Source organism: Halichondria panicea, chromosome 4, assembly GCF_963675165.1.
Source record: "Halichondria panicea chromosome 4, odHalPani1.1, whole genome shotgun sequence".
NCBI lineage: Eukaryota > Metazoa > Porifera > Demospongiae > Suberitida > Halichondriidae > Halichondria > Halichondria panicea.
This window is the reverse complement of record NC_087380.1, coordinates 808,675-836,668: the sequence shown is the minus strand read 5'-3', so window position 1 is coordinate 836,668 and position 27,994 is coordinate 808,675. Positions and strand designations below refer to the sequence as shown.

At 43.5% G+C, this 27,994-nt stretch overlaps 8 protein-coding genes across 10 annotated transcripts; 4 read left to right on the top strand and 4 right to left on the bottom strand.

Annotated features, from left to right (window-relative positions):
- Nucleotides 1-400: 400 nt before the first annotated feature.
- Nucleotides 401-4,048, bottom strand: LOC135335270 (uncharacterized). The gene is made up of 10 exons (XM_064530713.1): nt 3,894-4,048; nt 3,012-3,377; nt 2,680-2,871; nt 2,434-2,628; nt 1,968-2,153; nt 1,640-1,810; nt 1,153-1,479; nt 719-927; nt 610-664; nt 401-545 (listed from the first exon to the last, which is right to left on the bottom strand). The coding sequence occupies exons 1-10, from the start codon at nt 4,024-4,026 to the stop codon at nt 502-504; spliced, it is 1,878 nt and encodes a 625-aa protein (XP_064386783.1). The 5' UTR covers nt 4,027-4,048; the 3' UTR covers nt 401-501.
- LOC135335273 (uncharacterized) lies at nt 4,008-5,950 on the top strand. Its single transcript, XM_064530716.1, has 2 exons — nt 4,008-4,166; nt 4,282-5,950. Exon 2 carries the CDS (start codon nt 4,287-4,289, stop codon nt 5,823-5,825), a length of 1,539 nt encoding a protein of 512 aa, XP_064386786.1. The 5' UTR covers nt 4,008-4,166; nt 4,282-4,286; the 3' UTR covers nt 5,826-5,950.
- Nucleotides 5,925-9,602, bottom strand: LOC135335271 (DNA polymerase eta-like). The gene is made up of 7 exons (XM_064530714.1): nt 9,390-9,602; nt 8,757-9,246; nt 8,200-8,303; nt 7,986-8,105; nt 7,752-7,875; nt 7,259-7,500; nt 5,925-6,713 (listed from the first exon to the last, which is right to left on the bottom strand). Exons 1-7 carry the CDS (start codon nt 9,533-9,535, stop codon nt 6,065-6,067), a joined length of 1,875 nt encoding a protein of 624 aa, XP_064386784.1. The 5' UTR covers nt 9,536-9,602; the 3' UTR covers nt 5,925-6,064.
- A 643-nt stretch (nt 9,603-10,245) lies between these two features.
- LOC135335275 (N(6)-adenine-specific methyltransferase METTL4-like) lies at nt 10,246-12,920 on the top strand. Of its 3 annotated transcripts, none has more exons than XM_064530719.1 (9): nt 10,246-10,492; nt 10,598-10,669; nt 10,713-10,815; nt 11,015-11,098; nt 11,163-11,388; nt 11,544-11,718; nt 12,080-12,299; nt 12,564-12,655; nt 12,814-12,920. In XM_064530719.1, the coding sequence occupies exons 1-9, from the start codon at nt 10,367-10,369 to the stop codon at nt 12,841-12,843; spliced, it is 1,128 nt and encodes a 375-aa protein (XP_064386789.1). In that variant the 5' UTR covers nt 10,246-10,366; the 3' UTR covers nt 12,844-12,920. The 3 variants fall into 3 exon arrangements, with proteins under 3 accessions (XP_064386789.1, XP_064386788.1, XP_064386791.1); XM_064530718.1 differs by having other exon boundaries at nt 11,009-11,098; XM_064530721.1 differs by having other exon boundaries at nt 10,331-10,522; nt 11,009-11,098.
- LOC135335272 (succinyl-CoA:3-ketoacid coenzyme A transferase 1, mitochondrial-like) lies at nt 12,896-17,022 on the bottom strand. The gene is made up of 12 exons (XM_064530715.1): nt 16,912-17,022; nt 16,577-16,776; nt 15,725-16,178; nt 15,372-15,479; nt 15,198-15,315; nt 14,872-14,966; nt 14,693-14,814; nt 14,554-14,629; nt 14,399-14,488; nt 13,477-13,554; nt 13,256-13,357; nt 12,896-13,063 (listed from the first exon to the last, which is right to left on the bottom strand). Exons 1-12 carry the CDS (start codon nt 16,981-16,983, stop codon nt 13,028-13,030), a joined length of 1,551 nt encoding a protein of 516 aa, XP_064386785.1. The 5' UTR covers nt 16,984-17,022; the 3' UTR covers nt 12,896-13,027.
- LOC135335274 (trafficking protein particle complex subunit 13-like) lies at nt 16,962-20,087 on the top strand. Its single transcript, XM_064530717.1, has 12 exons — nt 16,962-17,102; nt 17,313-17,381; nt 17,515-17,614; nt 17,668-17,752; nt 17,933-18,133; nt 18,429-18,607; nt 19,015-19,120; nt 19,328-19,420; nt 19,477-19,577; nt 19,633-19,711; nt 19,770-19,844; nt 19,902-20,087. Exons 1-12 carry the CDS (start codon nt 17,066-17,068, stop codon nt 20,007-20,009), a joined length of 1,233 nt encoding a protein of 410 aa, XP_064386787.1. The 5' UTR covers nt 16,962-17,065; the 3' UTR covers nt 20,010-20,087.
- A 1,336-nt stretch (nt 20,088-21,423) lies between these two features.
- On the top strand, nt 21,424-24,122 carry LOC135335292 (tetratricopeptide repeat protein 4-like). The gene is made up of 9 exons (XM_064530743.1): nt 21,424-21,584; nt 21,847-21,988; nt 22,169-22,303; nt 22,509-22,586; nt 22,633-22,844; nt 23,091-23,260; nt 23,607-23,691; nt 23,745-23,827; nt 23,981-24,122. The coding sequence occupies exons 1-9, from the start codon at nt 21,477-21,479 to the stop codon at nt 24,066-24,068; spliced, it is 1,101 nt and encodes a 366-aa protein (XP_064386813.1). The 5' UTR covers nt 21,424-21,476; the 3' UTR covers nt 24,069-24,122.
- A 1,028-nt stretch (nt 24,123-25,150) lies between these two features.
- Nucleotides 25,151-27,887, bottom strand: LOC135334871 (polyadenylate-binding protein 1-B-like). Its single transcript, XM_064530222.1, has 7 exons — nt 27,830-27,887; nt 27,562-27,747; nt 27,120-27,326; nt 26,530-27,066; nt 26,211-26,399; nt 25,964-26,149; nt 25,151-25,550 (listed from the first exon to the last, which is right to left on the bottom strand). The coding sequence occupies exons 1-7, from the start codon at nt 27,863-27,865 to the stop codon at nt 25,281-25,283; spliced, it is 1,611 nt and encodes a 536-aa protein (XP_064386292.1). The 5' UTR covers nt 27,866-27,887; the 3' UTR covers nt 25,151-25,280.
- Between the last annotated feature and the right edge of the window lie 107 nt (nt 27,888-27,994).

Below are 27,994 nucleotides of genomic sequence, written 5' to 3'. Positions count from 1 at the left end.
TTGCTCTGGTCATGAAGGAGCTCAAATACCTGCCGAGCGCTACACTCCACTAGCTCAAGTCGTGCAAGCTGCAGGTCACTTCCCTGTGTGGGTAGGCATGGGATTAGCAGAGTCTTGCAGGCCATGCAAGAACAAAGAATAAATAAAGAGTTTTACCACAGGATAATACATGCAACTGTGCTAACAATAATTTCCCTGTGGTTGTCGTAAATGGAGTATCACACTTGCAGTTTGCATCCGGAGATCCTCCACTAGCTCAAGTGTCCAAATAGAGTGGGCGTAATAGTTGCATCAGTGACTGGGAGTACTGGAGTTGCTATATGGTTTTGGGTGAGGCCTGCTGCTGTGTCAATGTGTTAGTGCTAGACAAAGGTCTAGAGTATCACTGTATCTTCTTCACACAGGTTCTTTATAAACCATTCAGCATATTCATGCACTCCTGGTAGAGTATAATTATACTGAGTTCACAAATTAAAGTAAAGTATGTCTGTTCAGTCTGATTCATTCATATAGAGGGCCAGTGAAACCATCAGCATTCCTACAACCTGTGGCAATGTCATACATAATTATGTGATTGTGTGACATTAAATTTCCGCAATATAAACTCACCCAGTGGCACCAGCTCACTCCACCTCCCCTCTGCAGCTGACGTTTTTGCTCTTACCTAAATATTAATTGCAATTTATATAGAGCATCTTAGAGTCTTTAACTTATATACCTGCACCATAACGTTGTCAGTGGTGACTAGCCCAGTATCTCCAACTGCGTGGAAAAGTTCTCTTCTTCCTTTAGACACCGTCAGATCTGAACCAGACCCTTGAGGAATGAACCTGATGTCATAGCCAGTGATCCTCCCATACGATCTTATGGGCATGGTCCAAACCACAACAGTGCAGAAACCAATCACCAGGGAGGGGGCGTTAGACCCTGAGGCAGGGTGGTAGAAATTCAATTCATAGATAACCTTTTTCTATATCAATATGGCAATTCAATCGCACAGGGAATTAAGTAAATCTACATGCAGTGGAATCTCCATTAACACCTCCGAAGAGCTATAAATTAAACGGCCCCAGTTTTATGAGCTTCCACTTCTTGAGTTCATGTCATTTTTTTGCTCAGTGCTGCCGAATACTATCAGTCAAGTCCACTCACTTGTATCCCCAGTCATGACGGCAACGACCTCACAGCTCCTGCTCTGCCCTCCCTCCTCCTGATCACTCACTCCATTCTCAGGGATCACTCGGATGGTATAGCTGGTGAGTGGCTGCAGACCAGACACTGAATAGTCCACCAGGGAGTCTTGTTTGACATACGGCCTCCTGTTGTGTTGAGTGAAGGTCTGGTTGTCCTCAAAGTAGAATATGTTGTAGTAGAAGTCGTCTCTCCCAGTGATCCCAGGCCTCTCCCAACGCACAGTGATTGTGTTACCTCGAGTCCTCTCAGCAACTACTTGCAAACTCTTACAGTTGTTCGGAGGAGCTATATACGGCATCAATGAACAAGCATGTCATGTCATGTTGGTAAATATTTCACATACACTTTAATTGATACAGTAGTGTTAATTGAACACTACTATCATAATTATTATGAATGACAATCTGTCCGAACAATTTATTATGATCATCAATAAGAATCTTACTTGAACATGGAAAATTTGGTCCCTCCAATGCTGTCCTGTAGTAGCCACTGAAACATATACATTCACTACTATCTTCAACAATACTGAAACTGTTTCCAGGACAAGGCACACACACACTCTCTCCAGTGGACAATTCTTCTTGATAGGTTAATCCCACTGGGCACCTGAGCGCTAAGAAACACCATACTAATGAGACCATGCATGTGATACTGAACTATCAAAGATACCAAATCGCTAATTAAAGCAGAAATAGTATATGTGGTTGCATAATCATTCCATTGGAGAGGGTTAGGTCAAGTCTTATGTTAGCATGCATCAATCTACTTACCAATACAGACAGGGTCATCTCCAGTGCTCCATCCTGTGACAGTACACGTCCTCATTGTCAATCCAGTCATCTGGTAGCCAGTGTCACAAGAGTAGGTAGCAGTGGAGCCATCAGCTCTGGGGATGGTGGTGTCACTGTACACAAGTGGTGCTCCATTGGCTGGGATGGTGAGGTCTGGACAAGCCACTGCAAAGAATAGTATATAATGTTGCATTCTCTATAAATTATATAAGGGCTTCATGACCTCCATATGAGTTCTGTTAGATAAACTATAATTATATTACCGCGGTATATGCTATGAGTAACAATAACACTAAACACCTTTGATACGGCACTATAATTAAAACACAGAAGAAGTTCGACACGGTCAAAGGTCTATGAATTAATCACTGCTCTATATATGTTTCTAATGGAGATCCAACCTAATGCGAATGGTTGGTACTGTATGTGTTATGAGGTCCCATACCTGCACACACCAGAGGTGACCCGGACCAGACACCATCCATACTACACGTCCTGGTAGTGAGGTCAGTGGTGAGGGCAGACCCAGTGTCACAGGTGTGAGTGGCCACAGTAGTAACTCGTCTGTAGCTATTATCTGATACAGTGCTGTAGCTGATCACTCCATTCTGTAGATCAGTGAGGTCTGGACAGGCACTCCCTGTGAGATAATGAGAATGGTTGGTACTGCATGTGTTAGGAGGTCCCATACCTGCACACACCAGAGGTGACTCAGACCAGTCACCCACACCATCACTAGTCACTCCACAGGTCCTGGTAGTGAGGTCAGTGGTGAGGGCATACCCAGCCTCACAGATGTGAGTGGCCACAGTGTCCCTACCCAGTGTAGGGTCCGAGTAGGAGATCATCCCATCCATCAGTGGAGTGAGGGAGGAGCACAGAACTGGATAGAAAGGAATTTTTAGGACTGTTAAATTACGGTATACATGGGAAAAATCAGAAATCTGAATTAAACTTAAACTACAGTAAATGTCTAAACTGCATGCATGCATGTTTCCTTTACCCACCAGACAATCCACTCACCTAGGTTAGCACAGAGGGTCATCTCTCCTCCAGTAGTTGGTACAGTACAACAGTAGGACCCGGTTGGAGTGATGGGGTTGACATTCTGTCTACGAGCCAGTCTGATGACCTGAGGTGCATTCCTTAGCCTGTAGAACTGCTGTCCAGCAGTCGTTGAGTCCTTATTGTTCAGTAGTAAACTCCCATCAGGATACGTCCACTGTCCTAGTGCTCCCATGCCATTGTTGTCAGCACTTCTACAGCAAGTAGTGAGGTCAGTGTTACAGGTGAGAGAAGGGAGACCAGTAGCATCCTCTCCAATGTCAGTGATGAGGATCTCAGTATTGTTAGTAGTGATGACAGGGCTAGAACCCAGAGTGATGGAAACTGCATAATGAATATCAACTGAAGCTAATTAACAGATCTGACTACATACTTGTATAGCAGGTACATGTATATATTATACAAGCGTATAAAACTTTTGCGGAAATACCGTTAGAAAGGATTTCGCGGATTTAATTGTTGACTATCAATTTTTGGCGCATGCATACAGCGATAGAAATATCCGTGTGGTACATGTACGTACATGCTCGGAAGTATACCCTCAATATACACTATAATTATACCGTCTTCCTTTCAATTACAGCGCCACCCTATAAATAGAAGCACCAAGTTCACAATAATCTAGGAAATGTTATTTGCTGGCGTTTAGTTTTAACGTGGCCTGAAATCGAGGCTGTACATGCAATTGATCTAAGGTCTTTGTGTTGAGTTTGACCTTCCATAACTTTGTCATACTTTAATGAAATTCATATACCATTGGAATCCTTGTTAAAAAACGCTTCTATCTATATGCTGTAGAGCTCATATATACAGGCTAAATTGAGTATATAGTGCTCATACTTTGCTGTCCAGAGACCATTGCTCCAGTAGTTATCAGCATCAACAGTGCTGCACCAAGACTCATGGCTTCACTATAGAGTAACTTGCAGTTGGTAGTCTTCTTTATTTCACAAACAGTGTATGCACGGCTCATACTGTACTAGATACTAAGTGGATTCATAGCCATCTGATACATGGCATGCTGTATTGTGTAACTATCACATAAGATCAGACTGCAAAGGTCAAAGCAGCCACAGCAGCTTGGAGAAAAGAAGAGAGCACATTGCAAAGCATGTAAGATCCTCAATCAATGCTAGATCTAGCTGAGCTAGCTTGTAATTAGCTTGTAATTTGCTTGTACCTGCTGAGCTAACTTAATTTACATTCTCACCATCAAATATAAATACAGACAAGATGTCTACCGCCCTCCTCCTGTTGGCACTACTAGGAGCAACCTGTTATGCAGACGATGTCATCCTCAAACCCACCACCACAGGTCCAGTGGAGATCGCTCTGGTCATGATCCAAGGAGCTCAAATACCTGCCGAGCGCTACACACCACTAGCTCAAGCCCTGCAAGCTGCAGCTCACTTCCCCGTGTGGGTAGGCATCCCTGACTTCCCTCTGAACACTCCAGAGCCCCTCGTTATCGGAGGTGGGATTAGCAGAGTCTTGCAGTCCATGCAAGAACAGGGAATGAATAAAACAGCTAAACAGTTTTTCACTGGACACTCGTTAGGTGGTATAATGCTTCAGGACTACCTCGTTAGTGACCCCTCAGGAGCTATGGGCCAAGTTCTAATGGGATCGTTTCTTCAACGGAAATATCGAAAACAAACCTTTGCAATTCCGACGATGACCATCGGTGGTGAATTGGACGGGCTGTGTCATGTGACTAGAATTATGGAAGAGTTTTACCACAGGATAATACATGCGACTGACAGAGATAGTGCTAACAATAATTTCCCTGTGGTTGTCGTACATGGAGTATCACACTTGCAGTTTGCGTCCGGAGATCCTCCAGAGCTTGTAAAACTGAGAGATTTGAAGCCTGAGATTTCCGAGGAGCAAGCGCACAAGAACATAGCGCTGTTAGTATCAGCATTTATATCTACGAAGCTAGGAGATGCAGCTGCATTTCAGTATGTATCGAGTGCGGTTGTGGCTACAGACACCTTCATGAAACCCCTCATAGCTGCGTATGAACTGGAGGGGTCCTACTATTTCAAGCCACCTTGTTATCAGGACGAGACTGTTTCTTGCACGCTAGGCTCTCCTTGGAGCGAGCGTGCTCAACAGACCATGGGAGGTCTGCCTGAGGGCAGTGTGAACGACACTGATGTTTTCCATCCTGTGTATCAGATAAATCCAGTCCATCTTCCTCACGTCCTCAACACAACCAGCTGCAGTACACCCGGCAAGCTCTGTGTGGTGAATATGACTACAGTCAGTCAGAATGTATATGATGAATTAGACACGCTTATCGATGCCGGTTTCGTTGCTACGTCTGCTAATGAAATGAGAGTCAAACTAAAGTCTCGACAAGTTGTCTACGAGGCTGGTGGCTATAAGAACGTTGACTTCAACAAGACCGATGGCTCCTCAATATGCAAAGACATTAACCAAGAAGCTTACAACTGGGCTATACAGAATGCTAATTTCACTACCCTAAAACGATTCGAGAAGTACGGTGTTGCGATGGTGATGGGTGAAGACAAGGGACCCTATAATGTTGGTCCAGTGTGGATATGGGACCCACTCTCTTACTCGAAGACTAAGACATCATTTGGTATAGATGTGATTGAGGTTCAATCAGTCATGATGCGCACACCTAGTGATTACGGCATCAAGGCCGCTGCTGGCATGCACTACTGTAAGCTGTTGTCTCCTGCCAGAGCTATGGAGTGGATGTACGTGGATGCACTGAGAGAGCATTACGGAATCAACAACTGATCATAACTGTACATGCATGTACTGATATTGCTACTCTATACATATGCCATGCTTGTAGTATAATGCCCTGCACTTTAATTTATTAAGTAACTGTTACAATTCGTTGGATAATAATTTATACGCAACGTGTGTACTTTATTGACCACATCTTTGAATTGCGTAATAATTATGTACACAAGAATGTGACAACAACACAAGAATGAGATGATAATAAAACAATGATAATTGTTCGTAGTGAGTCATCTGACTACAAAGTCCAGTATGGAAGTGCCCCTCCCCCCTCCTCTTCTGCCACGCCCCTTCACACCCCCTCGCTGTAATTTCATTGCTAAGTGATAGTCCGAGTGTTCCTGCTCCTCCCACACGGGCACACGACGCCCACACACCTCACACACCGTCAGTAACTCAGGGGTTAAACCATCACACGCAGAGTTTAAGTCATTCGATTCAGAGTTCAATTGGTGTTCAATCGAGGTGTCTTCATTATAACTTGCGTCTTTTGTAGGATCATAATCAAAATCAGTTTGTAATCGAGATGCTGTGTCTGTGTCAGCAGTTATTTGCGAGGGGGTTGTTAAGTTCTCGTGTGTTGATGTAGACATGTCTAGCTTGCGTTTCTTAGCGGGAGGGGAGGAGTTTGCTTGTTCCCTAACAGGAGTGAAGTAACTACTGATTGGTTTGGTGCTCTGTTTCGAGGGCTGCGATGGAGTGGGCGTAATGGTTGTATCAGTGACAGGGAGTGCGGGTGTTGCTATGGTTTTGGGTGAGGCCTGCTGTGTCAATGTGTTAGTGCTAGAGAACATGGAGTCAATGGTGGTAGTAGTTGAAGTGACAGAGCCTCCAGTGAACTTGCTGGCTGATAGATACACGGCGGTCAGTCCCCCTGTCCTGCATGGGAGCAACACACACACACAGAGTACAATCAGTCAATCTATAGCTGTAGCATAGCATCAACTACAGTAGAACCTCGATTATCCGGCCCTCCATTATCCGGAACCTCGATTATCCGGCTTGGCAGTTTTCTTGTTATCAGATCAGAAAATGGGCGTGTCCCTCAAACGCGCATGCGCGTTGCAGCTGTTACCATGGAGACATGCCTGCTTATCTTCTGCGCATGCGCAGACAACCATGTGGCACTGCTGTTTATCAATAAATTGGGTGGATCAAGGCGTGGTTTATCTATTCGATTATCCGGCATATTCACTTATCCGGCCTGCTTCTGGAACCAAGGTGTCCGGATAATCGAGGTTCTACTGTACTAGGATCAACAACACAACAGTATAGTATACTGCATTTCTTCGAGCATTCCAAATGCAATCACGATCATTTGACACAAGGTATTTATGGTATCACAGTAATATGCAGGCCCATTTTGAGAAATCACCGAGGCCGTAATTATTCCTAAATAAAAACAGCATGGGCATTAGACTCACCAAGAGAGTTGGTCCTCCTCACTGTCCGTCCTCCCCTGTCCCTTGTTGATGGTAGCCCAGGCTCTCCGCACAATAAAGGCACAGTCTGTGCTCTCCAGGGGAAAGCAGCGAGACAGTCCTGACTTCTTCTCCATCGGGTGATAATGAACGGACAAGAGGCTAGCTCGACGGTTGTTCTCCCTCTGGTCAACACTCAGTCGCTCGGCAACCTCCTCAGCCAGCTGTGTCAGCCAGTACTTTACCTGTACAGTGTGTGTGTGTGTGTGTGTGTGTGTGTGTGTGTGTGTGTGTGTGTGTGCGTGCGTGTGTGTGTGTGTGTGGTGTGTGTGTGGGGGGGGGGGGGTTGAGTATAGAAGACTACCAAAAAATGTTTAATTGGAAATTGGACAAATCACACTAAGTTATGGGCCCTAAACATTAATTTGTCATTAAACAGCCGAATATAATATGGAAGCCTCAAAGATCTACCCAAAGTAGATATCAGTACAAGTACCTGTTTGGGAGTTGTTAGCTTGTTCTTCCCCGGGAAGTTTTTGCCACAGCCGACAGAGAGTGGGAGTGTCCTCACTCTGACTGGCTCACTGTCCTCACCTCGACACAAGCCATACAACCAAGCACTGGGAGGTCATAATTATAATTATAGTGCTCACATAATTAATGTTAAAGACAATTGAACGATCAATAATGAAAATTATGGCATGAAGAAAGGCACGGATACTATACTCACCCGGTTTTTGCCCCAAAGGCTCCTTCCAATGCTGTCATGGAAACGCTAGTCAACTCTCCGATATGCTCCACTCCAAACAAAGTCTTCAACTGACCACCCAATTTGCCTCCAAGATGGCGTCTGCAAAGGTGGTAGCATTTAAAGCAGTTGTACCGTAATCCAGTTAAGCTCAATCAAAAGGGACACTATGCTCTACACACACAGTCCAACTCACATTTTGGCGGTGGGTGTTGTCATAAAGACAGTGGGTAGTACTGACGGAGGTAGGATGGTCTGACCGTTGGGCTTGTTCATCCCGGCACACATCTTGGCAACCATCTGCAAAGAATAAGCTGTCAGAAAATCATAAAGAGAAAACCCTCCTGGGGATTGGGGACTCTTTAAACAGCCAAAACTTGATTCCGTGGATCTAATTAAAATTTTTTATGATTTTCTGAAAGCTTAGAAAAATACCTTTCAAATGGTGTCATCAACGTTGACGTTCGAGCGATAAAACTATAAAAAAATATTGACATTGGATCAACGGTACTAAAGTTAATAGCTGTTGAAAATATTCAACTACAATCCTCCCCCCCCCCCCCCCCTTAATCAATGTTTGGGGACTCTTTTAGCTGCCATAACTTGATTTCTGTGGATCTAATTTCAACAATTTTATGATTTTCCAAAAGCTTAGAAAGATACCTTTCACATGGTGTCATCAAAACTCGTATTTGAGAGATAAAATCGCCAATTTGGGACAATCTTTGTAGTCTACATTCGTTAAATCCTCACCTTATTGTATCCAATCCCAGCAGAGCACGTGAACCCAGTTCTCTCAAACACTGCTTTACGAATATCATTGGCAATCATTGCTCCCACCGTCAGCACCAGCTCCTGGCCACACCCCTCTTCTCGTACCCACTCCTCAAATCCACCCCCCTCTTCTGAAATTTCTTTTTTGAACCCCGGCACGTGTGTATTTGGAACACTCTCGGCTGTGATTATTGAATTTTCCAAATCACCCGCTACTATTCTTCTGGATACGAGCTCAGTAACGTCCAGGTAGGCTTCATCGATACTAGCTCTCTCAATAATACTTGTAAATTCAGCCAGTATTTGAATGACTTCAGCCCCGGCTTGTCGATAACAGGTGAGGTCAGCCTTGCCCCTACGCTCTGGTACGTATGCCAGCTGTAGTTCTGGGCACTTGGCCTTGGCCTCCTTCGGTCGAATAGAACGAGACACTCCAAATTTCCTCGCCTCGTAGCTAACAGCGATTGCTCTACAGATAATGTACAATCAGCCACATAAAGTCATACTGTACAGAATATACCAGACAAAGCACAGTGGTAGGTAGATGTGTACATGTGTGTATCAGTGGTACATAATAGCTAGCTCAACTATAAGGTAAGGGTGAGTGGTTACCCTCCCTCTCCAAAGCCTGTTCCTTGCACTACGATGACTGGTTTCCCACATAGCTCCGGAGTCTTGCGCCTCTCTACTTGCACATAGAAGCAGTCCATGTCTACTAGCAGTATCACCTTGCGTGCGTGCTTAGCTTCAGTACTCATCTCTGTTTCAGCTAGCTAGCTGGCTGGCTGGCCATGTGGGTAGGTTATATTCTTATTAGAATGCACCAAACCAGCCCCACCCCCTAAATCTTGAAAACAGCCTCAAAACGATGTTGTATTAATTAAAATTGTACATACATATCCACACACAAGTAATTTATGACAAGTTTAAGGCTAGCCCTTTTTCATCAGTATCTGACTCCAATCTCTGACAAATAATATTTGAATTTGCTCTGACAAATAATATTTGAATTTGCTACCAAAATTAGTACTTATAATGGCTTGTGTGTGTCATGTAGTAGACTGCTCTATTAAAGTCTATATATCTTCGAAGTCATCCTTCAACCTAATTTATGGCTATGCTTCAACGGCCATCTAGCTGCTTCCATGGACTCACCATTGCGGACTCCAATCTCTCTGTCTGAACTCTGAATAATTATAGCTTCACATTATCCATATCTCAGCCTCTGTCACTCAATACATGTTTATAAAAAAATAAAAAAAAAAACTACCACTGTAGCAGGGGCTGTTGACTATCACAATGAAAGACTACAGGCCGAGGGCTGTGATCTAATGAAAGACTACAGGAGGGCTGTGATCTAATGAAAGACTACTTTCCCGGCCACCCACCTACAGCTCCGGAGCCCCGGTTTATAACCCACACGCTACATGGGTGAACTGCAACAAGTCAAAAACGTAGGAGGAAGGGGATCTTTTAGCCTCGATACCAGGCCGCACTGAAGATGAGGTTTAGGGCTGGTTTGGTCTCGAGCTCGAGCTAGCTAGCTGAGTGGGGATGTATAATCATAGATAGAGTACTCAATCTATGGTATGATGTCCATCACTGGCAGTACTGTTGTGGCTGAAAATAAAGCTGGAGTGCTCCTTACGTACCTACCATCCGTACAGTCCACTCTGGTAGAGGATCCTTATGGTCACTGCAAGCCATCAGTCAAAGTACCACCTGCATACAGGCATAGTTAGGTTGTGGGTATTGTATCCTTAGCTTTGTCACGGTGTACCTCATCGTTTATTCTCAAGTCCGTTTATTTCCTTCTGTAGAAGAAACGCAAACGAAAGACAGAGAGGATGCTAAACAAAGGAGAGTTGGAGCTACAGAAACATCATAGTCAGGTTGAGTATAATTGTACGGCCTAATCGAATCTGTCTGCTCCAGATTTCAGAATGGTTGTCGAGTTGCCACCTGTCTCTGTCCTCATTGGGTACGCAAAATGGCTACTTCCCTGTTACTCAACCACAGCTATCTTCCACACCTCTCGGTGAGACCACTCTCTAGTAACTGTCGAGGGATAATAATTATTTCCTTTCAACCGCAAAAATAATTATATGTTCAATATACAAGTCCGAAAAAAATGGCTATCTACATGTAGAAAAAAATTTTTATACGCGCAAAAATGGCAGACACTCGAAAATTAACCCACTGTACGGTATATCTATTGTTTCCATGTACAGCAACAGTTCCTGAGGTTGACCTGGTCTCGCTGTGTAATCTCGATGCACTGACCACAGCACAAGAAGAAACCAGCACCTACATTTTAAAAGGTGAGAACATTAAAAAAGCCATTTCGTGTGCTGGTTTATAAATAATTTATTCTGTTGTTTTTAGGTGATGAAGACAGTGTGGAACTATTTGGTCATGTGATATCAAACAAAGGATCATGTGATGTCACTGTGTCCGCACTAGGAGTGAGGTTCACTGTCCCAGGTCAGAGTTCATTTCTGTTATCTGATGTGAGTAAGATGCATCAGTTGTCGACACTGCCATCGCAGTCCTTCGGTCTAGTTGTGATGGACCCTCCCTGGGAGAACAGATCGGCCATCCGAGGAAAAAAGTGAGAGTTTCAATATTTCTTCGATTTCCAAACTAGTTTAGTACATGTATTAATAAAAAAAAACCGTGCAAAAGTTGTCAATTCCTGTATGCAATTGATTATAGCGATCTATAATAATACCGCTACTGCTAATTCTACTGCTAATTCTATTTTAGATACTCTTGGTTGAGTAACCTTCAGCTGATAGATCTCCCGGTACCAGGGCTACTGATTGAGGGGGCGGTGGTGGCGGTCTGGGTGACTAACAAGAGGAGCATTGCTCAGTTTGTCAGAGAGATATTGTTTCCACACTGGGACATTGAGTACATCGCAGAGTGGCTCTGGATAAAGGTGTGCACATGTGGAGTACAGCTACTTAGGAAATCGCTGTATGCGCATGTGTGTGTCTAGCCTCGTTCCCAGGCCGAGTTTTTGCTTTTACTTTTATATCGGATAGGCGAACAACTATCCGAGAAACTCGGCCTGGAAACGAGGCTAGTGTGTGTGTATCTAGCGTTGTGTAATCTCTACAGTAGGATCGCTTTTATATAAACATTCACAGACTCCATCCTTGCACGGTGAATGTATTGATTGTAAGTCTTCGGCCTCCTTTCTCCCTCACTATAGTGTGTACTAGCCATGCTCTTATAGCTGGTGCAATGTACGACTTGGACTAATAATAATAATTAGTACTGTTGATGCTGTCTCCTAGGTAACGACAAAGGGTGAGCTGGTTTGGCCCATGGACTCCGCCCACAAGAAACCATACGAGTCTCTTCTGATTGGTCGATTGAGAAGCGCTAACGAGAGTGACTCCCCCAGTGGACCCCCCACCAAGATAAGGAGAATAGCCTCAGGGAAGCTACCCCCCACCCAGTACTCCCTCATGGCCGTCCCTAGCTGCATTCACTCTCAGAAACCATATCTTGGAGGTATGTGTCGTATTGTGCTACCGTATAGCGGGTAATTTTTTCGGGGCAATATTTTCGCTAATATTTTCGTGCATTTCACCAAGCCATGAAAATGCATTGCCTGTTCAATATACAAGTCTGCTAAAAAAAACTGCTATTGAAAATAGTATACGTACGTGAAATTCCTAAAAATTGCCTATTATTTTGTGAAAATTTAAGACCCGAAAATTACCCGCTCCAAAAAATGTTTGTCGGTAATGTCTTTCACTGTGTCCTCCCTCCTAGATGTGCTGGATAGGTACGCTCCCAATGGTGGGGGGAGACTGGAATTGTTTGCCAGGAACCTGCTACCAGGCTGGACCTCTTGGGGAAATGAGGTGAGCACTCTTTAACTTATAACTATGCTATTATTATGTGGCTCACTTGCTACACAAATTGATATGTGCTAAAACAATTCCATTTTTACTGTGTACATAAGATTTATGGAAATTGAGTGTAAGTGATATTTTCCTGACCCCCTTCCCTCCCAATACAGGTGCTCAAGTTTCAAGTACAGAGAACTTGAACTATTACACATGCATGTATACTCAGCACACCATACTTATGCTATACACTCATTCTCATTGGCACATTTTCAATTTATACACGAAATTTATCAATACAAAATGAGTGGGTAGTGATAACAAGAAATGACATTAAAACGGACAGTTTATTGTGGAAGGCGGGGCTACACTCTGTTGTGGGTGGGGCTACACTTGTCTCATGAGCTGCAGGCCATCAGACACCTACACAAGAGTGAGGGGGAGAAGCAATCTGTCAATAGGTATAATTTAGAGTGAACAGAGATATGTACGTGAAGTATACGACTGAACAATCAAATTAAACTTTTTTGCTTTTTGTGTGCTGGAGTACTTCGGTACTGTAAGGCTTATGATTTATAACATTTAACATTTTGTATAATTATAGCTAGCCCTAACCTTGAAAGTGGAGCCAGTAGCTGCTCTGATATCTTCCAATGAAACACCATCGGCTAGTTCAGTCAGAGTTAGACCATTGGTGGAGTCCACCTCAAATACTCCCTGTGTGGGTGGGTGTGTGATGGTGTGGTGTGTGTGTGTGTGTGTGTGTGTGTGTGTGTGTGTGTGTGTGTGTGTGTGTGTGTGTGTGTGTGTGTGTGTGTGTGTGTGTGTGTGTGTACCATATCTGTGATGATGAGGTCCACACAGCTCTTGCCAGTCAATGGAAGACCACACTCGGACACTATCTTGTGAGATCCCTACACACACAATAACTATGGTGACATACAAACCACTATTGCAATACGAAAGGACAGTACAAATTAGACGCATATACAATACTTGCTATAATATGCATGTACAGTAGAACCTCGATTATCCGGACACCTTGGTTCCAGAAGGAGGCTGGATAAGTGAATATGCCGGATAATCGAATAGATAAACCACGCCTTGATCCACCCACTTTATAGATAAACCACGCCTTGATCCACCCACTTTATTGATAAACAGCAGTGCCCATGGTTGTCTGCGCATGCGCAGAAGATAAGCAGGCATGTCTCCATGGTAACAGCTACAACGCGCATGCGCATTTGAGGGACACGCCCATTTTCTGAATTATTTAAAAAGAAAACTGCCAAGCCGGATAATCGAGGTTCCGGATAATGGAGGGCCGGATAATCGAGGTTCTACTGTACTATCAATGGTTTGGGGACTCTTTCAGCTGCCATAACTTGAATTCTGTGCATCCAATTTTAACGATTTTCTGATTTTCTGAAAGCTTAGAAAGATACCTTTCAAATGATGTCATCAAAGTTCATATTTGAGAGATAAAAGTATTTACCAATATGGCCGTACCATGAATAATAGCCCATGGTCCAAGGCCGAAAAATGACAAATTACGGCCCGAACCAAATTTTGGATTTGAACACATCATTTGAAAGGTCTCGTTCTAAGCTTTCTGAAAATCATAAAATTTTTGACATTGGATCAACGGTGCTCAAGTTATGGCAGTTGAAAGATGTTCAACTACAATCCCTCCCTACTATAATTATACTAGCTAGTACAGACAGACAGACCCACACCTCCTCCTACTAATGGGCTGACCTTGGCAGTGTGCTCCATGGTGATGACCACTTTGGTCCTCGGACTAGAGACCAGGTCCATAGCCCCTCCCATGCCCTTCACCATCTTGCCCTGTGACAGTCATATTGGTGATAAATAAAGCAACTATAAAGTACATAATTATGATAATGACTCACTGGTATCATCCAGTTGGCCAGATCTCCGTACTGTGACACCTGCATAGCTCCGAGCATCGTCAGGTCAATGTGCCCTCTGTGGAGTGTGTGGAGGGAGGGGTATCACAAGTTACACACACACACGCCCACACACACGTACCCTCGTATCATAGCAAACGATTCATCGCTAGAAAAGTAGGAACCTCCCGGGATAAGAGTGACTGTTTCTTTGCCAGCATTGATTAGATCAGCGTCCTCCTCTCCCTCATACGGACTGGGACCCTGAGGAAGGAAGAGATGTGATCAGGACAGCTCTCATACTAACCTCCTCCAACCTACCAATCCTAGTACACCGTTCTCACTCTGTAGGACCACGTTGATCCCCTCAGGGATAAAGTTGCTAGCCAGCATGGGCATGCCAATACCAAGGTTAGCTGCACAACTAGTTAAGGTGTCATACACACAGTTTCCGAAAAATCACAATTTGGCAAACTACTTTCGGGAGGTCATAACTTCACTAAAAAGCAAATCAATATAAAAACTAAGAGTGTAGTTCTAGACAAGGCCTATCACATGACATGCTCAAATTAAAGTTTTGGAGAGGGAAAAACGATTATATAAATTATACATGTATATATCAGCTGTTGGTTTGAGTGAAAGGATACCGTACATCCCGTCCTTGAACTCCAGAGCAGCTCTCCTGATGATCCTCTCACGAAGCTCCGCCCCTTTCCCTGAGCCGAGAGATACGCCCACTCCATTACGTGCACGCACAACTCGTTTCTAGAGATAGAGAGAGTAAAGTTACCAAACACCACACACTGATGATGACTGACTACCTCAATTCTCTTCTCGTACTTTTCTCCGACGGCCACTCTCTGTACATAGACACAGGGGAGGTGGATGTTGTCTGGAGGGAATTCCCCCACCTCCACAATCTCCTCAACCTGTGTGGTGTGTGGGCGTATGTTAGGAATGGCATGACACAGCATGTACAGTTAAATACAACAATGACTTAGTTCCATAACTGGCTAGTATTATACATTTATACTTGTTGTATGTACAGCACTGTACATGTAGCTAAGTCTAAATTAGCCTTGCTCCCAGGCCGTTTTTTCAATTTCAGTTATATTAAAGAAAAATCGGCCTGGGAGCGAGGCTAAATACACCCACCACTCTATCAACAGCTCACCTCAACTATTGTCACCTTGGCAGCCTTGGCCATGGGCAGGTTAAAGTTTCTAGCAGACATTCTGAACTGTACATTGCCCATTCTATCAGCTCTCCAAGCTTTGACAAGAGCATAGTCGCCGGTAATGGCCTCTTCAAGAATATAGTCACGTCCACCAAACACTCGGTGCTCTCTCGGCTCACTCTTGATAACCACCTCACCACTCGCATCGTACTTGATGGGGGACCCTCCCTGATGTACGAGGGTACCGTACGCAGTGGGTGTGTAGAAGGCTGGTATCCCCGCACCACCGGCTTGTATTCTACCAGCCAGAGTGCCCTGAGGGGTCAGCTCTACCTCTAGCTCCCCGGAGAGGTATTGTCGCTCAAACTCGGCATTTTCACCGACGTAGGAGGCAATCATACGCTTGACTTGACAAGATTTGAGCAGTAGACCGAGTCCAAAATCATCCACTCTGTAACGGAGGGGGACAGTGCGGTTAAATCATCTATCTTGTATAATGGAGGGGGACAGTGTGGTTAAATCATCATCTTGTATAATGGAGGGGGACAGTGTGGTTAAATCATCATCTTGTATAATGGAGGGGGACAGTGTGGTTAAATCATCATCTTGTATAATGGAGGGGGACAGTGTGGTTAAATCATCATCTTGTATAATGGAGGGGGACAGTGTGGTTAAATCGTCGAATATATTTTCACTACCTAATTTATTATCTAAATATTCGTACAAGTATAGCTCAGAATGGTGACTATTGCACATCACTCATTGCTCAGTTTCAATTTTCGGATGATGCTCTACAATACAAAAATGTCCACCATATGAAACTGGTATAAAGGTAGATACATATCTTACCCGGCATTGTTGCTGACACAGGTGAGATCCTTGACCCCTCTCTGCTGTAGACCAGCGATGAGGTTCTCTGGTATCCCACACAATCCAAACCCACCCACCAGGAGTCTGGCTCCATCAGGAATGTCATGCACACACTCCGTAGTGCTCGCAAAGAACTGGGCAGCTCTAGACAATGGAGACAGTGACAGCCATCGTGTATTCTGTGTGTGTGTGTGTGTGTGTGGTGTGTGTGTGATATGTGTGGTGTGTGTGAGGTGTACGTGTGTTGATGACTGTACTAGATACTTAACTACTACTATTGCATTAGGATATGGTGTATATCTAACTCTCCTCACGTGTTTCACGGCATGTAAGTGTGTGCCTCTAGCTCTGAGTGCAGGAGAGAGAATACCCTTTGCTAAAGCCATTGTGTTGATGAACTTTTAACCTTTTGAACTTTGACCTTGACGTTGATTATTTTAGGGGGCGGGGCTGATTGTTGGAAACAAAATGGAATCTACCACTGCACACCTTCTGGGCCTCAAAGGTTAGAACCCTATAGCTACCTTACTACGCCCTACCTTGTGTGCTTGTCCTTACCATAACTAGCTAGCTCAGCTAGAATCCTACTGCCTCACACGCACACACACACACACACACACACACACCATGTACGTACACTCACACGTACTTTGTTACGATTTCCTAGGCCCTCCACACACGTATTCTTTGTTATATGGTGATTCCCTCCACACAGTGATGAGGCTGACCAAACCCTCACTGGCCACCACAGTGCCTGTGCTGGGGGAGAAATGGGACATGTTAGGTACGCTTGAAATTACCGCACACACACACACACACACACCCACCTACACCACACACACACACACACACACACACACACACCCACCTACACCACACACACACACACACACCTACACCACACACGCACGCTTCAGGCAAGTCCTTGGAGACACAGTTCATATCTGACCTCCGAACTCCTGCGGCCACGCCCAACTTCTCCACAGGGGAAGTGTTAGCATTGCCACAAAGCTTTGGGTGAGAACAAACCAACCACCAGAGTTATGATGTTCATACCCTCTCCCTCATAGGATGATATTCCTCGGAGAAACGTTCAGTGGCTTCGTGACTGCACACAACGATAGTCAGGAATTGGTCAAGGAGGTGGTGCTTAGGGTGGGTCCTCTATAATTAGCCGCCCTCAAGAATAAAGTGTCTTTATTAGTGGCTGTCTTGACTGTTTGCATTTCGTTACTTATACGTACACTTATTTTGTACTATCTATAATTTAAATTATACATCGTTTGAACAAGTATCCTATATAATTATATATATATATATTTACTCCTCCTGCAGGTTGAACTCATGACCCCGTCACAGCGTCTGAATCTATTGACCACACCCACTATCGGACAGATTGACGGAGGTGCGTGTGAGGAGAGGATCATCACTCACGAGGTGAAGGAACTAGGGGAACACTCACTCGTATGCTCGGCCAACTACACTGTTACAACATCAGGGGAGGAGCTATATCTCAGAAAGTTCTTCAAGTTCAACGTGAGGTTTAGTCTATGTAGTGTGCCCGTATTTTAGATAACGTATTACTATCTTTTGTGAAGCTGTAAGCTCTAAATTATTAGCTCTTTGATGAGCTACAAGATGGTGTGTTTGTATTACACCACAGAAAAAGTGTTTTCTCGTTTGTTTTGACTGCTCATAATTGAGTAAGGATTGTCCTATTTCACAACTAAATATGAAACCTAGCTTTAACTGAATAGAACAATTTCTAATTAAGTTTTCAAACTAATAGTGTCCACACAATAAATAGCCCCCCCCCCCCACCCCCACTCAGGTCCACAAGCCTTTAGATGTGAAGACCAAGTTCCACTGTAGCAGTGAGGACGAGGTCTTGTTGGAGGTCCAGCTGCAGAACATCACTCCCTCCCCCATGTTCCTGGAACTGGTCAGCTTTGACCCAACCTCCAACTTCCAAGCCAAGGATCTCAACATCATCATCAACAAGGAGACAGAGTAAGCGTCCAGTAGGTCAGCAATGAATGTTTAGATCCGTGCTACGATAAGGACTTATAATTATGTGAATACCTTAGAAGCACTGAATGTACATTTACATTTAGGCATAGTTGCCAAAAAGCCTCATTAAATTTAACCAGGCATTAGCCTTTATTTATTCTCTAAGAAAAGCCATGGCCCAACCAAATCGTAGGAATTCGTCCTGTTTTATTACTAAGTTTGAGTAGTCATAACTTGAGTTTCGATAGAGTACCAGCGCAATTATAAATGTGTTTTGTAGCCCTTTGTAATGTCTATCTAATGGTGTGTTTAAATCAGTGATAACCTAGAGATAGAAAAAGTTATGTTCTCTTGTCTAGTTTGATGGATTTTGAGTATCTGTACGTGACCGTTTATTCCCTGCTCAGATCTGAAGAGTCGGTGTTTGGGTGTGAGAACTACCTGGTCCCTCGCAACACTCGTCAGTACCTCTACCGAATCTCACCACTCTCTAGCGTGCAGACTCCAGGCAAGGTGGCTCTACTATAATAATTAAAGCTACTCCATTATGTACTGTATGTACTTTGTCTATAATTATTGTAGAGGCATCTCCATTGATGTATACAGACACTGCATGTACATGTACATTGAGCATAAAAGAATAGCAAATGAGAAAAATGTCATAATCTATCGACCCCTAGCTTGTGCTCACATGACTGCTGTACCTTGACCTCCCTGTAGCGTGCTAACGTGAGTGTGGGAAAGATGGATATTGTGTGGAGGTCAAAGTTTGGAGACAGGGGTCGTATACAAACAGGGCAACTGAAGGCGACTGTAAGCCACACCCACTCTTACACAGCGTGACATGACTACTGTGTGTGTGTGTGTAGGTACCTCCATTGCCTGAGCTGGCGTGTGTGTTGGTGGAGTCCCCGGGTATTGCCCGCCTAGAGCAGCCGGTAAAGGTCACCTGTCAGATTACAAATAATACGTAAGTACCTATAGTTGCAATGAGTCTCTAATTTCCCTCCTATATATAATAATAGCAATCGACCAATGAGATTGCTGTCGCAGTTGGAGAGGCCTCCTGGATCTGGGATTTTATTCAGTGGAAATACTGGAAAGGTAATCTTGATTATTATTATATTAAATATATATTGTGGGATTGTTTTTGTTGATACAGGTCCACAGCGAGTTGCCTAGCAACGGCTCTATGGAGTTGAAGTTGACCTTGATACCCATTACCCCAGGTCTTCAAGTAAGAGCAGTAATTATTGTGCATGGAGTGTGGTAACGATGGTTATGTACTTGACAGGTGATTGGTCCAGTCTCGTTTCTTGATCTGCTCTCGTCACAAAAGAAGTATCAGTTTCCAAGCCTTGGACAGCTGTTTGTAGAACAATCCTCAACTGTCACTATTTAGTATGTATTTGTATTGTGTGCCCTGCATGTTGTTTTGTTACTATTTGACATGAACATGTATGACAGTGGACCGAACACATGCATGGCCGAAGAGTTCATTTACAGTATAGTATTCAATGTTGTACACTATCAACTTTCTTTGTAAACCATAAAGGAAACTATTGTAGCTAGATGAACTACAATAATTCCACAACATTGTAAACTATGATGTACACTCGCAAGTACAAACATAGTTTACAAGCTGTAAAATACTACTTTTAGCCGTACGTGTAGTTGAATATTTTTCAACAGCTATTAACTTTAATTTAGTACCTTTGATCCAATGTCAAACATTTTATGCTTTTCTGAAAGTTTATATAGAATCAGACCTTTCAAATGATATGTTTCAATCCAAAATCCATGGTATCGTCAAATTGGCATTTGCTTTTATCTCTCAAATATGATTTTTTGATGACACCATTTGATCTCTTTTTTTCTGTGCTTTCAGAAATTCCTGAAAAATTTTACATTGGATCCACGGAATTCAAGTTATATCTTTCAACAGCTATTAACTTCAGTACCGTTGATCCAATGTAAACATTTTTATGATTTTCCTGAAAGTTTAGAAACAGACCTTTCAAATGATATGTTTCAATCCAAAATTTTGTCAGGGCCCTAATTTGACATTTTTCCGCCTTGGACCATGGGCTTGGCAAATGCTTTTATCTCTCAAATACGATTTTTGATGACACCATTTGATCTCTTTTTTTCTGTGCTTTCAGAAATTCCTGAAAAATTTGACATTGGATCCACGGAATTCAAGTTATGGCAGCGGAAAGAATCGTTAAACCATTGAGTAGTTGAATATTTTTCAACAGCTATTAACTTCAGTACCATTGATCCAATGTAAAAATTTTTATGACTTTCTGAAAGTTTAGAAACAGACCTTTCAAATGATATGTTTCAATCCAAAATTTTGTCAGGGCCCTAATTTGACATTTTTCCGCCTTGGACCATGGGCTATCCATGGTATCGCCAAATTGGCAAATTTGCTTTTATCTCTCAAATATGATTTTTGATGACACCATTTGATCTCTTTTTTTCTAAGCTTTCAGGAAATCCTGAAAAATTTGACATTGGATCCACGGAATTCAAGTTATGGCAGCTGAAAGAATCGTTAAATCATTGAGTAGTTGAATATCTTTCAACAGCTATTAACTTTAATTAGTACCGTTGATCCAATGTCAACACTTGCTCCAGTTATAGTGAATGTATTTGTGTGTATACGTGAAAGCTGCAGAAGAAAAATACAACATCTGGAGAAATTATTAATACGGTTTTGTTGGTAGCAATACAATCATGAACACGCATCTCCATTGTCATACTTGTGTAAGAAAGTTGGAGAAACCAGGTGTGTTGGATATTTTGTCCAGTCACTTAAACAGCCTCTCTAAATTATCAACTATTCGGTTAATGATCTTTACCCAATATGGCTGAGCCAAAGGTACTTGATGTGGACAAGCTGATAGATGAGATCCTCGCTACTAAAGGCCCTGCCACGTACACTGATGGACTGTCAGAGGATAACTGGGAGCAGGTTATCACTCCTGCATGTTCTAGTTGTACAGGAGGAGGGTACTAGTCTCGCACCCAGCCCTGATTTGTTCCTATTCAGAGTCGATACTAGCAGTGTGTGTGTGTGCATGTGATAGCGCTGCAAGGTATTAAAGTGGTGGTTTATTCAACCATAGATATAATAATAAACGATACAATATTGACCTCTCGCAACACATTTTCAGGTGTACCCTACATAACATAATTAACCTGCTAATATCTCCACCTCCCCTCCACTGTGCTAGGAGCTGGAGTCTATTCCCCTGTTTATGACCCGGAGTCCTGGGGAGGTGGACGTGGCCAAGTCCCCCGCCCTGGCCGCCTTACAGGCACTCAAGTACGAGACCAGTACACCACATGGGCGAGCAAACGCTTACAAGGAGGAAGGTAGCTTTTGTAGCGTACTCATGTATAGTGTTTAAGCTCATGCAATCCCTAGCTGTAGAAGGTTGACCATTGCTCTCCACTATGTACTTTTTTGTGTGTGTAAAACTTATCACCATTGCTGTACATACCATGATTGTACTCTACTGTACTGTAATGTCCTCTGCTCACACATAAACACAGGTAACGAGATGTTCCGAAAGCGTCGCTATCGTGAGTCTCTGAAGGAGTACAGTGCTGGACTGAAGGAGTGTGCAGAGGACCCATTGCTCAATGCTGTACTGCTCACCAACAGAGCCGCTGCACAATTCCATCTAGGTGAGGACAACAGCATAATTTCAGCCAGTTGGATAGCTATGTTCAGCAGCCCGTAATTAATTTTGTGTTTTCTTTCAGTTACACATGTGTAAGTTCCTGTAGCTCTCAGATTACCTTGTGCTTATTAGCTAAATAGAAGTTCTGTGATTGGTCTCGAAATCTAGCAATTGCAAAAGCTACACCTCCACCCCCCCCACACACACAGGCAACTATCGCTCTGCCCTCAACGACTCCACTCAGGCCAGGACAGTCAAACCTGATCATGTCAAAGCTATAATAAGAGGTAATATTAACCCACTTAAGTGAGATATGTGACCTTTAACCTCCAGGTGCCCTAAGTTGTGTACAGCTAGGTCGTTTCGGGGAGGCCATAGAATGGTGTGATGAAGGGTTAAAGGTCGAACCAGAGAACCAGAAGCTACGAGAGTTACGAGTGAAGGCAACAAAAAACAAGAAGCAGCAAGATCGAGACAAGAGAAAACAATCCATCAGAGAAAAGGAGCAAAAGAAACAGCAGGAAAAGCTACTGTCCACCATAAAGGTATTACGTGTTTTTAGCAGGGAACTGCAAGCTATTGCTTGAGGAACAATATAATGATGAAATGTTGCTGGCTCTGAAAAGGTTCTATGATTTTCTGATAGCTTAGAAGGAGCCCAGCCTGTTCAGATGCATGGTATGCTCAAATCTAAATTTGGAACAGGCCATGATTTCCCTATAGCCCATGGTATTTTGTCAAAACAGGCCCAAAATATACTTATAGTGTCAATGTGTCCCGGCTCCATGCAGGCTAGAGGGGTGTGTCTGGATGGTAGGTCAGGTGACTCGCTGGAGGGATCTACTCCATCTGGTGGGCGGGTCCACTTGAACAGTGACGGTCGACTAGTGTGGCCAGTCCTCTTCCTGTATCCTGAGTATGGTCAGAGTGACTACATCGAGGCAATGCCAGAGACAGACAGGTAACCCTCCCCCCAGAGAGTTAGCGTGCAGGGATGTGCACACACTGGTGGTACTACAGGGTGTCATACAGGATTTTGAAGTAGAGGGGGGAAATGAGAAAAGTAACCAGAAAATGTTGCTAAAAAAAGGTCAACTGTTATTTCATGGACACTCAGTCATAATTGAAAGGGGGGGGAAATTGGAGCTAGGGGGGGGATATCCCCCCTTTCCCCCCCTGTGTGACACCCTGTACTATAAGAGGCAAATTTGTGTGTTGTGTGTGTGGGTGGGTGTATGTGTGTGTGTGTGTGTGTGGGTGGGTGGGTGTGTGTGGTGTGTGTGTAAGTCATTCTAGTCCCCTACCAGGCTGTGCGACCATCTTGAGATGATGTTTGGAGCTGAGCGTGTGCCGTGGGACAGAGAGGGGGTGTACACGCCCACTCATATCAAGGTAGGACTTTCCGTGTTGCTATGACTACCCTGTAATGACCTCCCCCTCTACAGGTATACTACGAGCAGGCCATAACGGAGGCTATAAAGGAGGTGAAGGTGGAGCTACCACTGGGAGAGCTATTGACTATGAAAGGGTGAGCTCTTTGTGTGTTGCATTGTGCTTAGGCTGATTATGTAATTTAAATTAAAACCATATCCTCTGTGGTGTATGTTTGCTACTGTATATAGCTACCCCTAACTCCACACCCACACACCACACACACACCACACACACATACCACACACAGGTTGGTGGTCAAGTGTGGCACTCCTTCATTCATCCTACTCTCCACCAAGTCACCATTCTACAAACACTACCTAGCTAAGAGAACCTGAGAATAAATCTCTATTATTTATTTTCCCATGCATTCTCTGATGTCATGTGTTAATGGTTTGCTCAACAACAATATGTGAATTGCAGTAACAGTATGTAATGCAATGAAACAAGTGATGGTTTAAAATGAGAGCTACTTGCACAGATACACTTAACTAGACCTATACAGTTGAGTACATGTACACACATAATTATTAAGTTTGTATGCAGCCAGACAGTCAATTACTTCAGAGAATATTAGTTTTCATTCTTTTCAGAGGATGTAGAAATGGTATGTTTTGCTGGTGTTGGCCAATGTACGGCTGATCATACACGCTGTCGATGATGTATTCGATGCATACGCTGCTTGTATACATGTGCTTATAATATGCTTATGTATATACATGTACACATGGCTTATGCTTATGTGTACATGTGCTTATGCTTATGTATACATAATCCAATACCACATTAATTTTTGTCACTCTCAAAACAATGGCAAGCAGATCATAAAACCTATATATGATGTACTGAGCCCAATTCAGCTCAGTGCCAACGTTAAAAAAAAAAGCGGTCTGGCCAGACAGAAACTGCTTAGGGGGTAAGGTACTACTTTTTAGGGTAGCATAAGTACTGCTTTTCGAAGGCAGCATAAGTACTACTTTTTAAGGTAGCATAAGTACTACTTTTAACGGTAGCATAAGTAAGTACTGCTTTTGAGGGCAGCATAAGTACTACTTTTTAAGGTAGCATAAGTACTGCTTTCGAGGGCAGCATAAAGTACACTACACCTAGCAGTGCATACTGTGAGTTACAGAACTCCGGATAAAGTAGCGCTCTGACCGGAGCCCCATGAATAACCACAACGCTACTTTGGGTCACCGGAAGTGGTTTGTATAAAGTGGGCACTGAATCTGATGAACTGTGTCTCATAAATCAGCCGCCCTTTCTAAGCTAGCCTCATGTATCAGCCGCAGAGTCATCACCAGAACATAACAGTGACAAATGGAATCTAAATAAAATCAACTAACTTAGTGTTCGCATTAACTGTTATTTGTTTGCACGTACTATTTAGTTTGCTCAACAACAATATGTGAATTGCAGTAACAGTATGTAATGCAATGAAACAAGTGATGGTTTAAAATGAGAGCTACTTGCACAGATACACTTAACTAGACCTATACAGTTGAGTACATGTACACACATAATTATATGCAGCCAGCCAGTCATTTACTTCAGAGAATATTAGTTTTCATTCTTTTCAGAGGATGTAGAAATGGTATGCCTTGCTGGTGTTGGCCAATATACGGCTGATCATACACGCTGTCGATGATGTATTCGATGGGACCCGGAGCGGATCTCTTTCTTGGTTTAGGGCTTTCGTTCTCGTGATTGCGGGGGCGTGAGGTGTGAGGGTGTGGAGGTGATGAAGGGGACAGTGGTAGTACGCTGGGAGCACTGTGACTCTTGGGTATACCCCACGACTCAGTTTCAGAAGTAGAGTCCTATAATAAAAAAAAATGTTAATAAAAATTAACAGACAAGCTTGCCATGTAATTATGATTAAACAGGCGATGTATTCGTATCACACAGATTAAAGATAGACTGTTATATGAAACGATACAATAATGATGACCCCTGCTCGTACCGTGTGTGTTAGTTTAGACATGGAGGATACAATAATGATGACCCCTGCTCGTACCGTGTGTGTTAGTTTAGACATGGAGGATACAATAATGATGACCCCTGCTCGTACCGTGTGTGTTAGTTTAGACATGGAGGATACAATAATGATGACCCCTGCTCGTACCGTGTGTGTTAGTTTAGACATGGAGGATACAATAATGATGACCCCTGCTCGTACCGTGTGTGTTAGTTTAGACATGGAGGATACAATAATGATGATCCCTGCTCATACCGTGTGTGTTAGTTTGGACATGGAGGATGATCGAAGTAGAGATCTTTGAACAATGTAATTGAATGCCTGGCCATTAGCAATCTCATGGAATGGTTGATAAGCTCTGTAGGGAGGGTTACAGGGAACCTCTGGTCTAGGGTAGCCATAGCCAGGGAGGGGCAGTCCACCACCACACACCTTTGCAGTCTAGGATAAGAGATTGGTGAAGTTAGATATTCAATAACAGTGCATGACTCAAGATACTTACGTTGCTGTTACTTTTGTGTTGAAGTATACAAGCTCCATGTCTGCAAGGCATGCCAAAGGACACTCGGATTTCATGACCCCGAAATGTTCCGCCATTACACGCCAATTGAGCATGCTCAGCTTCTTGGGATGAGCTCATATCCACAAAAGCGAATCCTCTACTGACCCCAGTGTGCACGGCAACAGCTACCTGCAGGTACAATAGATTTTAATGGGATGCATCAAGCTTTTAGAAAATCATTAAAATCTAAAGATCTATGTACGGCTGATCATACATGCTGTCAAGAACTAAAATTACGACTATTGAATGAAATGCTCACCTGACAAAAGTTGACTCGTCCGTATTGGGAGAAGCATTCTTTCAGAGAGCCATCCTCGACAAAGCCCTTAGGTAGTCTGTCCACAAACAGTGTCTGTGAGTGGAGATCCTCACACGTTTGCATGCCATTGTCCGAGAAGTCAACTCTTAAACTGCGAAGTCCGATAACTTTAGTGGCGTTTTGTTGCTTGGCAAGTATGGCTTCATCACGTTTGGCAAATTCGACAAATCCATATCCTTTGCTCAATCCAGACACAGGGCTATGAACGATAAAACAGCGCAGAATATCACCACAGCTCTCGAAAAGTTTCACCAAATCTTCTTGTGTATACGTGTAAGGGAGATTGCCAGCAAAGAGTAGAGAATCAGGATGTCCGTACGATGCTGTTAGCTTGTGTGAGCTGAGCAGTGTCGAGTTGATGATCGATAGACTGTCCCTAGCTTTGCAAGCAGAGGGGAAGACAACGCGTACAGCGCTGTCCTTAGCCTTCAGTGCCACTGCAGTGCCTGAGATCTTCTTAAGGAATTTAGTTAAACACTGCAGGGAGAAAAATAAGTATTTATTTTCCAGCTTAATTATTATCAAATTACTATATCAGTGATGGTGGTGCAGTTAGGAGGGAGGCCAGTGATGATGAGTTTCCTGCGAGAGAGGAATTCGCTCTCCATTTCTTCAATCACGTATCGTACCTCGTCCAATGGTAGAGGCTTACTCGTCTGTACCTCCACCGGACACTCAAAGTGGGAGTGGCCTCTGTTGTGACCATCTCTCCAGAACGTGTCTTGTGGGGGGCCCTCCTGCCATGATGGGGTAAGAGCAGGCATGAATACCATTATAGAATGAAATGAACTTGTACGTGTCGTACAAAGTTATGTAAACAAAACACATGGTTGTTAATTTTCCATTCAACTTTAGTAGTTACTTGCAAGATGCAAATATTACTTTAAGCAGCTATAGCTAGTCAGTATCATTATTATAGTGGCTGGCCTTAGTAAGTTGGTGTGCAGCCTGGCTCAAAATACAATCGTTTACCTCGTATAAATGTTTGCTTCTGTGGTAGCTCTTGTGATGATTGCCCTGCAGGAGATTCTCACAGCTCCGTGATTTCCTCTCCCTCTGGAGGCCTCCAGCAGCAGTGCAGCTCCTCTCAGACATGCTTATCTTGCTATGGCTTATGCAACACAGTGACTCAGCAATGCAGTGGTTGGTGGCATCAACCTAGAGAGAGTAAAGCACTTACTTGTTTGAGATACAGAGATGTATTAACTACTGTAGACACTATAGCCAGAACTGAACTTACAGCTGAAAATACCATGAAAATACACACTGTGTGCATGTGGTAGCAATTCTCCTGGGAAAAGTCCACGAAACACACGTGGTCTGTCTACTGCGCATGTGCAAGCTGTTGCCAAGAGTACATGGAATTGTACATGTACAGGAGGTCTCACAGCTTCAGTACTACAGC

Excerpts from the sequence above, each read along its gene's own strand:
- LOC135335270 (XM_064530713.1), bottom strand. The coding sequence starts at position 4,026 with ATGAGCCGTGCATACACTGTTTGTGAAATAAAGAAGACTACCAACTGC. Across the intron at positions 2,872-3,011 it reads GACCCTCTGTGCTAACCTAG|TTCTGTGCTCCTCCCTCACT; the intron begins GTGAGTGGATTG and ends CTTTCTATCCAG. Across the intron at positions 928-1,152 it reads CGTCATGACTGGGGATACAA|GGTCTAACGCCCCCTCCCTG; the intron begins GTGAGTGGACTT and ends ACCCTGCCTCAG.
- LOC135335273 (XM_064530716.1), top strand. The coding sequence starts at position 4,287 with ATGTCTACCGCCCTCCTCCTGTTGGCACTACTAGGAGCAACCTGTTAT.
- LOC135335271 (XM_064530714.1), bottom strand. The coding sequence starts at position 9,535 with ATGAGTACTGAAGCTAAGCACGCACGCAAGGTGATACTGCTAGTAGAC. Across the intron at positions 9,247-9,389 it reads ACAGGCTTTGGAGAGGGAGG|AGCAATCGCTGTTAGCTACG; the intron begins GTAACCACTCAC and ends CATTATCTGTAG. Across the intron at positions 8,304-8,756 it reads CTGGGATTGGATACAATAAG|ATGGTTGCCAAGATGTGTGC; the intron begins GTGAGGATTTAA and ends TATTCTTTGCAG.
- LOC135335275 (XM_064530718.1), top strand. The coding sequence starts at position 10,367 with ATGATGTCCATCACTGGCAGTACTGTTGTGGCTGAAAATAAAGCTGGA. Across the intron at positions 10,816-11,008 it reads GCTATCTTCCACACCTCTCG|CAACAGTTCCTGAGGTTGAC; the intron begins GTGAGACCACTC and ends TTCCATGTACAG. Across the intron at positions 11,099-11,162 it reads CAGCACCTACATTTTAAAAG|GTGATGAAGACAGTGTGGAA; the intron begins GTGAGAACATTA and ends TGTTGTTTTTAG.
- LOC135335272 (XM_064530715.1), bottom strand. The coding sequence starts at position 16,983 with ATGGCTTTAGCAAAGGGTATTCTCTCTCCTGCACTCAGAGCTAGAGGC. Across the intron at positions 14,489-14,553 it reads TGGCCAACTGGATGATACCA|GGCAAGATGGTGAAGGGCAT; the intron begins GTGAGTCATTAT and ends TGACTGTCACAG. Across the intron at positions 13,358-13,476 it reads ACCTCATCATCACAGATATG|GGAGTATTTGAGGTGGACTC; the intron begins GTACACACACAC and ends CCACCCACACAG.
- LOC135335274 (XM_064530717.1), top strand. The coding sequence starts at position 17,066 with ATGGAATCTACCACTGCACACCTTCTGGGCCTCAAAG. Across the intron at positions 17,103-17,312 it reads ACACCTTCTGGGCCTCAAAG|TGATGAGGCTGACCAAACCC; the intron begins GTTAGAACCCTA and ends CCCTCCACACAG. Across the intron at positions 19,421-19,476 it reads CAGGGCAACTGAAGGCGACT|GTACCTCCATTGCCTGAGCT; the intron begins GTAAGCCACACC and ends GTGTGTGTGTAG.
- LOC135335292 (XM_064530743.1), top strand. The coding sequence starts at position 21,477 with ATGGCTGAGCCAAAGGTACTTGATGTGGACAAGCTGATAGATGAGATC. Across the intron at positions 22,304-22,508 it reads CGCTGCACAATTCCATCTAG|GCAACTATCGCTCTGCCCTC; the intron begins GTGAGGACAACA and ends CCACACACACAG. Across the intron at positions 22,845-23,090 it reads AGCTACTGTCCACCATAAAG|GCTAGAGGGGTGTGTCTGGA; the intron begins GTATTACGTGTT and ends GGCTCCATGCAG.
- LOC135334871 (XM_064530222.1), bottom strand. The coding sequence starts at position 27,865 with ATGCACACAGTGTGTATTTTCATGGTATTTTCAGCT. Across the intron at positions 27,748-27,829 it reads TTTTCATGGTATTTTCAGCT|GTTGATGCCACCAACCACTG; the intron begins GTAAGTTCAGTT and ends TACTCTCTCTAG. Across the intron at positions 26,400-26,529 it reads GACGAGTCAACTTTTGTCAG|GTAGCTGTTGCCGTGCACAC; the intron begins GTGAGCATTTCA and ends TTGTACCTGCAG.